This window comes from Acanthaster planci, linkage group LG19 (assembly GCF_054643075.1).
Source record: "Acanthaster planci isolate LZ-2023a linkage group LG19, COTS_SCS, whole genome shotgun sequence".
NCBI classification, from domain to species: Eukaryota; Metazoa; Echinodermata; class Asteroidea; order Valvatida; family Acanthasteridae; genus Acanthaster; species Acanthaster planci.
Genome location: NC_141795.1, coordinates 2144673 through 2154797, shown reverse-complemented (window position 1 = coordinate 2154797; position 10125 = coordinate 2144673). Strand labels below are relative to the sequence as shown.

At 42.9% G+C, this 10125-nt stretch overlaps 1 protein-coding gene across 2 annotated transcripts; it reads left to right on the top strand.

Moving 5' to 3' along the window:
* The first annotated feature begins 44 nt into the window (after nucleotides 1-44).
* micu1 (mitochondrial calcium uptake 1) lies at nucleotides 45-8922 on the top strand. Of its 2 annotated transcripts, none has more exons than XM_022256279.2 (12): nucleotides 45-179; nucleotides 1030-1207; nucleotides 1652-1787; nucleotides 2396-2558; nucleotides 3040-3077; nucleotides 3611-3731; nucleotides 3942-4024; nucleotides 4529-4726; nucleotides 4876-5028; nucleotides 5584-5692; nucleotides 6270-6359; nucleotides 6545-8922. In XM_022256279.2, the coding sequence occupies exons 2-12, from the start codon at nucleotides 1041-1043 to the stop codon at nucleotides 6700-6702; spliced, it is 1416 nt and encodes a 471-aa protein (XP_022111971.2). In that variant the 5' UTR covers nucleotides 45-179; nucleotides 1030-1040; the 3' UTR covers nucleotides 6703-8922. The 2 variants fall into 2 exon arrangements, with proteins under 2 accessions (XP_022111971.2, XP_022111979.2); XM_022256287.2 differs by having other exon boundaries at nucleotides 115-179; nucleotides 1027-1207.
* Nucleotides 8923-10125: the final 1203 nt, after the last annotated feature.

The window sequence follows — 10125 nt, the reverse complement described above, 5'->3', positions numbered from 1 at the left end:
CAATAACCAGGCCGCATCTGACAACCCTGCCCATTTTAGTCTGGCACCTTAATGTAACTGGTGTGGGGTTATTTTCAAGCTGTAAAAAGTGAGGAATTGTGGTGGCTTTCAGGTACCAGGTACCATTTCTCCAAGCTGAGGATCAGTCATGAAAACTATAGACTAGGCTGAACACACAGGTACAGTTTTTCAACCATTTTATTTAGCGGCACAGGTTTCTCCAGGTGAAATAGTGGCAAAGAATCTTGGAAATAAAGCTGTGTTTAATGTATGGTGTTAAGCTTATTTCTATCTCTGAGAGAGTTTTTATATAAATTTCAATTTTACACAAGCATGAACAGATGAAAGTTGTTCCACCTGTCCACGGTCAGGGTCATTGTATTGGATCTATCATCTAGTTTGTTGTAGTCGAGTACACACATGTAATGATGTAGACCAAATTTGGACTCAACAAAATGCTCTTTTCAACATTCATGAGTCGCCAGGTTGTCATGGTTGTGACATTTGGTTTTTGGTTGTGACATTTGGTTTTTGGAGTAGGCCTAACGTGTAATGTTAGGCATGGGTGATTGTCACATCTTTTCATGTGACATGTAGGCCTAGGCCTACTAAAATTAAATTGCACACCCTTCACCCACCAAAATTGTCAAATTTCTTTCCCAGCCTGCCCCAAACAACATCCAAGATTAGAGATCCAAGATCAAATCAATGGAACTTTGTTTTAACTTACACTTGTCAGTGTCTAGGAAAAGATAAATTCACCAGTTTTTACTGTTTATCCTGTGCTGTTCACGGAGCTTCTGTAGTCATTAGTATCAGCACATATGTTCTGGTTCTTGACTAGTTTAAAGGAACAAGGTAATGTTAAAAATACTTCGCCAGAGCTTGGTATAAGACATGCATCCGTTGAAGCTTTCGATTCCCAACATTTGGGGCTGTAAAATGGCTTGTTAAAAAAGTGGCCATGGTCTTGCCACAGTTGATATTGAAACCTAAACGAAGTTGCTCTTTTTTGTTCGTTCCAAGTAGAAACAAAAACCATGTTGCGGTCATTTGGGAGGCGGACCCTTCACGTCATCGTCCAGCAGCAGTGGAGAAGTCTCACCAGCACCCAGCATGTCGGCCGGTATCCGTCTCATGTCAGACGCATTCTGACCCTCCTTGGGGGCGGAGCTGGTCTACTCACAGCAGGGCTCGCTTGGGAAAGGTCAGGATGCACATCTATGAGCTCAAATGAGATCTTTCACAATCCTTTGACTGGGTCGTTCCAGTGTGACCATGTCGCACGTGCACCTTGTTAAAAGGCAGTTGATCAGTTGCCAAACTTAACTTTGCACCTGTATCTGCCCCTAAGTAAGTACCGTTGGTTCAGTTACTGTGACATATCTGAGGAATTGATTACACCCATCCACAAATTTTGCAAAGATCATTATTATCTGAAGTTGGGTACCAAATTCATTGAATGGTCCATATTCACACTGAAAAAAGTTATCAGAATATTTGCGTGATAATTGGATATTTTCAATCTTTCAGTAAATTTAGGAGAGTCCTATGTATGGTATGCATACGCTTATGCTCAAAGAGTTTTGTCGTCGATGTCATCTTCATCACGATGACTCATCCACTTAAGGACATTGCTTGTTATCTTAAGGTCTCGCCAGTCGCTCGCGAAAGAGGTTCAGCAAACCGAGGCAACTGACATCGCCCGGGAGACAGAAGAGCACAGCGACGAGGAAGGAGATGGAGAAGAGAAAAAGAGAAAAGGGCCTGGATTCAGAGACAGAAAGGTAAATGCAATTAATGCTCAACATAAGGCCCAGTTACACAGACAGCTGGTAGCGTTAAGCAGTGACAATATGCATTGTGCCATGCGCAAACCAATTCTCTGTGCAAATCGCAGTGTTAAGTCATTATGACTTTCTACAATAACAGGGCATGCCTCGGGAAGAATCAAAGTCAGAACAAGGAAGCATTCAACCATGCCAGGTGGTCTGTGACATTATACCTAACGAGACTGCTCATTGGCCAGAACATACTAGGCACGGAATCTTTGAAAGATCCCTCAGGGGAAACACAGTGGTTTATCGCCTTATTGCAAAAGCTTGTTAAATTTTAGTATAGAGAGAGCTAAGTGTGGAAGTTCATTATTATATCTACATACTTCACAGAGCCATTTACAAAAAAAAATGCAACAGATTGTGGTTTGGGTTCAAGGGGATTTTTTTCAGAATGCCTGTTAAGAAAAAAAATTTGCTTTTAACGTATTCACAAAGATTTTAATTCAATTGGTTAAAAAATTTGGATAGAGTTCATTTATGATTAATTTAACATTAATTAATATTATATATTGATATTAATAATTTAATTTAATAGTGTGTGTTTGTACCTTTAATAGATAATCGAGTACGAGAATCGCATCCGTGCCTACTCTACGCCGGACAAGATATTCCGTTACTTTGCCACCCTGCGAGTTTTCACTGAGGATGGGATGTCAGATATATTCATGACGGCCGAAGACTTCATCCGCACCATCACCCCAGACCAGAAGCAGCCAGACGGTAGGTTATTACCCCCAAATCTTCCCAGGAGATGCTTTTGGGGTTGTTTAAGTCTCGTTGAAGGCAGAGTGCAGGCCTGTTGGCTTTACGTGACAGGCTTTGATGCTCCTTTGAAGTCTAGTTTACAAAAACAATTGACGTTTCACGAGCCAGTGTCGCTTGTATGACTAGTGCTCATATCCGTTTTCAACTGAGAATATTTCTGTGCCACCTCCCCTTAAGATATGCCAGTCTATCGTAGGTTGCTCCTCAGCTAATGCTGTTGCACATTTTTACTTCCGGCTGGAAAGAGGTAAATTGGGGTAAAATGTCTTGCCCAAGGCCACAACCTATGGCTAGCAGCTAGGTTCAATCCTTTGACCCTGTCATCATGAGCTACAAAATGCCAAGGGAATTCTGCTTCATTCAAGCAATCCTCAGACACTCTGGTTTTAAAAAAAAAAATCTCTAGACAATAATCCCTGGTATTTTTCTCTCACAGGTTTAGGCTTGGATCAGTTCAAAAAGGTTGAGGCAAAGGTGCGTAAAATCTAAGAAAACGTTTCATTTTTAGTTACATCATAACTCTACTAGTTGTAGTTACCTTTCTCTAGGTTTTGATCATTTTTCTTGCTGACATCCCTTACACTCCCTTTTACAGAGATGTACATCTTGATTTGTATCAACAGTTGTTTAGATTTTTTTAATCAACACATTCAGATATCAAAAGGTCCCTTGTTTTTTTTTTCAGTTTATTATCACTGTGAAAGCCCTTCTCTCAAATATTTTAGATTTTGAAATTGGCTGTTAGCATTTCAGTTTTTAGTTTTCTGTGATTTTATCGTTGAAATGGCATTCAACTGCTTCAACTGCTCCAATTAAATCCTCCTGACTTAAAAGGGTCCATTAAGATCTCCGTGGACAACCCGTTTATTTGTTGTTTAAAGTATTCATTTTTCAATTATAGTTAATAGAAGCCACTGCTCACGGGCCCTTTAACTTTTTTCATGGGTAGGGGCATTATTTCGGTATAAAAGCAAGTATTTGCATCGTAATTTTGAATTTCTTGTCAGAAATTGAACTTGAAAAGGAAGAGTCTTCATGACAGGGACGATCACAGCATCTTCAGCATGTTGGGAGACAACGGTCTCATCTCCTTTGCCGACTACATGTTCCTCATCACGGTCTTGTCAAGTGAGTCCAACAGTAACAAGACAAAAAGATGGGTTCGCTAAATTTGATGTCACGTCTGGCTATTTCGCTGGGCACTGCTAGAGCCAAGATTAGCCCAATTTCCTCCCGGGGGAAAGAATGAATATTCATGGTAGACTCACTAAAATTCATGTTAAATTCATAAATATTCATCATCGACTTATGACTATTCATCTGTCTGTCGTTACTTAGCTCCAGAGAGGCATTTTGAGATTGCTTTCCGTCTGTTTGACATCAATGGAGACGGTGAGGTATCCTACGATGAATTCCAACAGGTATACATACATGTACCTTCATTTGTTAGGAACATTGCTTTAATACAGAAAGTTAAGTGATTTTGCATTCCAAATTTTGAGGAAGGACAGTTTGGAGTCATCCAGTTTGTTGGTGGGGTCGGGGTTGTTCATTCTATTTGAAAGCTTTTGTCTCAGATGAGTAACGGAGGCTTGGGTACCAACATATTCAAAGTTGTTTTTCCAAAAGTTCTTTAATATCAAAGCCGTGTTTGTAGATCTCGGAGGGAACACTTAGTTTTTCTGTCTCTCTTCCTCAGTCAACCAAGTTTCTTTCCAGGTGTGAGTTTGCGATAATGTTGTGCTTGGCTCAGTGTTTTTTCACTTTGTTTGAATATTGGCCATGACTGAGTGCGTTTCTGTACCGTATTTCTCTCGATGACGTTGTATTGTGAAGGAGCATAAGTTGTTTGTGTTGAAGTGAAAATGGCACAAGATTAATGTGAAAGTTTTGTGATGTTCAACGCAGTGCCTTTGTTGTTGTAGGTGACGGACGTCATCCGAGCTCAGACGGCAACCGGGAAGAGGCACCGCGACCGCAAGACCACCGGCAACACCCTGGACAAGCCCTTCAACAGCTCCCTGGACACGGTCTTCTTCGGCCCCAACCTGGACAAGAAGCTGACCTTTGAAACCTTCCGCAAATTCTACAAGAAACTCAACCAGGAGATCTTGAAGATGGAGGTGGGCCCATTCGCCTCTTTTTATTGCGATGTGCTAAAACTCGTTCATTATGTTGGCTCATAATTTTCACCCTCCCCCTCCAAATTGAAGCATGTTTGCATGAAGTAGCTAATAGCCAAGAGATGTTTCATTGGTTTTTTTCATCATAGTTTGACAGATACGAGCCGGCGGACGGCAGAATCACGGAAGTGAACCTGGCCAACTTCCTGCTGGTCTACGCCAACCAGATCCCCAAGCCCAGGAGGTCTCGCATGAGGAAGAGAGTCAAGAAGAAGTTTGCCGACGATGACGCAGAAGTTAAGGTAATTGGTTCCTCTTCTGTGGCCATGTAGGGGGGCCATGTAGGTTCATTGAGGATACTTTTGCCCGATGGTTCCGGTGTTTGGCCCACAAACGATGGTACTTAGGTTCAAATTCCACAGGTTTTGTGGTGTTTGTGGTTCCCCAGGTAGACACTTAACCACAAGTGGGTCTCTCCACCCAGGTTATAAATGGGTACATGTGAGAATAGAAACAAAAATTGCACTTATCTCTAAGCTGCTACAGAAAATTATCTCATGGCCCAGTGAGCAGGGGTAATCATTGTGAAGCGCTTGGCAACTTTGGCTGATGCATCCCGTGCCAAGCACGCACAAACCTGTGCGTAAACACAGTGGGTTTCCACCAGGGGAATGCAGTTGCTACATAAAGAAGACGTGCCGTGTCCTTTGCCCTGCACGGAGTGGCTATGTTGAACAGTTTAGAACCCTCCATGTTGTCATACCTCAGTGGAGTTGGCACTAGGGCAGACCGGAGTTGTGAAAGGCCAAGGGGTGACACCTTCACCGCTTTGACCTCATCATGTATTCACTCTACAGGGTATCACCTTCAAAGAGTTCATGGACCTCCAGTCCTTTCTGAACAACATCCGGGACATCGATACAGCACTGTCTTTCTACCACGTAGCTGGTGCAGCTATCGATCCAGGTAATGGACAACCGTCACCAGATGTTTGCTAAAATTTCCTTCCTCGTGACAAAAAAATGTTTTTGCAGTGTATACAGAGTAACTTTGCCTTGAGCTGTAAATCTGCGACATCCATGTTTGGTCACCAAGTGAAAGGAATGCCTTCGCTCGGCACAGTACACATGGTATCCGCCTCGAGCAGAGGCACTCCCTCGTCAGTTCAAAAGAGTCGCGTTGGTTGCTAGTGTTCAATTTGTTGGTAGCGATGCGACCGTGATGCGTTCATTTCCTAGTCGTTCGTGAACCAGGGAAGTTCAGTTCTGACCAAAGGAGCCTCCGTTGCTAAGAGAATAACGCCCTTTCTTGGTCCAGCTGGAGGCTCAGTAAACTTGAAGACCTTTGATGAGTCCATCCTTATCCTAACCTTTGACGTCCCACATACGTAAATCAATCATGCAAGAATGTGGGAAATATCTTCACAGCCAGAGGCTGCATTGCATGGCATTTACAATATTGGAAAAAGAAAACACAAATTGAAATTTACATTTGGGGGAAAAAAAATAAATTAAATACTGATGTGTGATTTTTCCTTATGCAGAGACGTTGCGACATGTGGGTAACATGGTTGCCGGGGTAAAACTCAGCGATAGGGTGTTGGACGTCGTGTTCACTCTGTTTGACGAAAACGGTTAGTACCAGTATTGCAGTCCATGCACAGAATGGCATTGAGATTGCATTGTCTTGCTGTTTGTATCAAAGAGCCACGCACTGTGCAAAACTATGTATGATGGCTACTCGTTGAATTTTTTTCCCCTGCGATTGATATCTGTGCATCCTTTTGACGCTCGCCTCCCTCCCCCCCATCTCATCCAGATGACGGCAAACTGAGCAACAAGGAGTTTGTGGGCGTGGTCAAGAACCGCGTGCAACGGGGGCTGGACAAGTCCAAGGAGCTGGGGCTGTCGCGCATCCTGGAGGCCATGTGGAAGTGCGCCAAGAAGACGCAGATCTTCCCCAGTGCCAAGAGCTAGCCGAGGGAGACATCTCGGGACGTCCGTGCCGACGGGCAATAAATCCAAAACGCAGTGACGCCTCACTGTCTTTGGGGGTGTGTTGAGAGTGTGCAGTACTTTTGCAATCATACATGTCACACCATGCAAGATCCTAATGTGCAGTTGTCAGAAATTAGACCACGTTAAAGTCCATTATTGTGCATGTTAGTTCCTGTGTAATGATATACATGGCTTGCGTGCTACAAACATCAAAGCTACACTCTTTGAATTCCCCAGGAAAAAAACGAAGAAAGTAAACATTTTGAGAGAAACCGTTCAGAGAAAAGCTTCTTTAGAATTCTTAACGTTCAGTTCAAACCTCCAATCTTTTCATGTGTCCATCGCCAACTCGCGGAATACAACTCGGCACGACATGACATTATTTCGTCTCGCAACTGCCGCAAGTGTTCGTGTTTCTCATGACATTCTCCCGTTCCTCAGAAAAGCTGAACCAGTAGTTTCTGTTCTTCACCGAAGCAGTTTGGATTTGAAGGGACTCTTTGTACTTTCATCTTCCAAACAGATTATCTTGTTAGTGAAGAATATTAAGTCTTTTGTCTTATGGAAAGGTCTATGAAATGCAGTTCCTCAGATGATTGGAAATTATTTGTACAGTGCAGGGACTGCTTTTTCTGAGAGCCATAAATTCTCTGGCTTGCCTCGCGTCAGTCACTGTTTGTGAGCTGTGCAGTTTTGTCAAATGGGTCATTCAATAAATTTGAGGTCCAAAAGTATGACATTTTTATGTCCTTGTTACACCTGACCTATCTAATCTGACATGGAAATATCACCGAAATTGATTTCAAACTATTACTATTTGTTTGGCAGGTAATTTGCATTCATTTAGCACTCTCGGAATTAGAAAATACGTTCTGAACTTACAAAATCATAGGTCAGGTGTGACAGGGACATGAAAAAAAAGGGACCCCTAATTTGTAGAATGACCCAAAGGTTTGTCAGATTTAGTACACAGGGTTGTTAGGCAGTTCGCATTCTTTGCATATCACATACTTACGTGTTTATATCACAGATAAACTATTGTATTTATTTAATATTGGCACAACCCCATGATATCCGTTGCTAACATAAGCAGATTTGCTACCAAATTTTTGAGGGTGATTAGAAGGGTTGTTTAATTAAGGATTGCTAGTTCAAGTTAAGACCAAGCCAAGTTTTGGCTCACTCTCTTGGAATTTTCTTGGCACTCTCCCTCCCCTGTCCCCGGTTACAGTTTTCTCTGCAGATAATTGTAGCTGAGAAGAAAACAATGAGGTCTTTGAAAAGAGCCCACGGCAATACATGTAGTTGGTGAATTCCTTATTTTGTTGGATTGCTGTATCTGATTAATGATGGTAATTTTAGGCATTCATGTAGGCTGAATCCAGCAAAATAGGTCAGATGTTACCTGAGAGCCTCTTTGGAGTTAAAGTCTTTTATAAGAATCTTGTACAGTGTATTAAATCATTAGAAATCCTCATGATTACACCCATGTAATGTTTCTGTTTGGTAGGATACCAAACGGAGCGATACATCAAAACAGAGAAGTTCAGTGTGCTCAAGTTCTAATTAACTCTAAAAAAAAATTACTGATGAGAAAAATGGCCTTTAGACTCCGGCGTTGTTTAGAACTCTGTCATCATGGTCATTTTCCTTTTTACAAGTGATTGTTTGGCGTTCATGTATTTCCCTTTTGGCTTTGCAATTATGACATTTTGTCATGCCCACTTGTAACACTTCAGTGGATGCATGGAAAACCCCCCAAAGCACTTATCCTTGTGAAATAAATTTAGGTTCACTAATAAAGCACTAAATATATGTGCATAATCAGAATTTATTTCACAGTGGCAGTTTCACTATTTTTGAATTTTAGTTTTAACAAATGTTGGCAAGATTCTTGATGAAGTACAAGCAAAATGGTTACGACTGACCGTTTAGGCAAGACATCAAGGGTATAGAATGCTGTATTTTGTGTCTGAGTTAGAACTATGTTGATCTCTTGTGCACCACATTACAAGAATGTAATGACTGTACGTGTTGCACTGCACTGTGTGAGTTTAAATTCTTGAAGTTGATAATAGTTCTTTATGATCATGATGATGAGGGTATCAGTTGGTTATTTATGTTTTTGTAAAAAATATTTCATTCAAACAATTTTAGTATTAAAAAGTGAGTAAAAGTGATATTGTAAATATTAAACAAGTTTGTCTTTGGAAGTCTATTTGTGGAGGTTGTGCGCATCTCAAAAGTAAAAAAAAACCAAAAAAAAGCACAAGATTTACGGTTCTTCCTTGCTATTTTTGAAGAGTTCATAGCGGCCTCTTTCGGCAGACGATAGATGACACTTGAGGGCGCAACGCACGTCGTCTGCAACGAAAGAGCTGCTGGAGACCGAGCATGTCGAGAGGGCCTATGGGATCCGTATTGTGACGCCGCCCCCCCCCTCCGACGAAGGCGAGGGCGCCCTCTTCCTCGAGGCGCGTCGGACGGCACGCCGGAGAGTCCCTGAGCGGCTAGGGACGAGTCCGTTGGGACCGAAGTATATACCGTCCCCCAAGAAAGTTGGTCTTCGTCGAGATGATGGCTAATCTGATTGGTCGAAACTTAATGACGTAACCCAGACAGACCTGACTTGAAATAAACTTCGCCCGGACACCTGATTTATGTACAACAATTAATAAGCGGCTGATTTATTCATCGACACACTCAACCAATACACCAGTAGAGGGCGCTATTGACGGGGAGACTGTGTGATTACACGTGACCGGACTTCGCCCAGAGCAGCGAACACCACAATTAATTGTGGGCATCCAGTGCCAAATCAGGGACTTTAGCAAGTCTACGGGGCTTATTGTCAGGGCTGCACTGCACTACACGCAACTCACGTCACGAGATAGCAATCCACCCTTGCATCGACCGCAATTCCTCACTATCAGGAACTATACCGCACCACCAATCAGCCCCTCAAGCTAACGAGCCCCTCAACAACACACACACCACTCGGACTAAGGCACAGTCACACTAGGCTAGGTGACTTTAACCCTTGCACAGGGTTCTCGACCCTTACCTCAGGATCAGCCCTTATGATCAGGACGACTAGTCCTAGCCTGTAGTTAACTACAGATGGCGCTCTGCCCAGTAACAGAGGCAGAGTTAGGCGCGCCTAGCTGTGTGTTAAGCAAGCGCGGCGCATAGGCTCCGCCTTGTGCGTTGTGTTGTGCAATAGGGCAGCGGAAGTCACTGCTTAATCACGTGAGCGCGTGCGCAGGCGTGGTCAGAGCAGCGCGAAAGCTATAAAAAGCGCGTAGGCGCAGGCGCGGCTCGTCGCGTCCTGATCAAGGGCTGATCCTGAGGTAAGGGTCAAGAATCCTGTGCAAGGGTTAAAGTCACCTAGCCTAGTGTGAT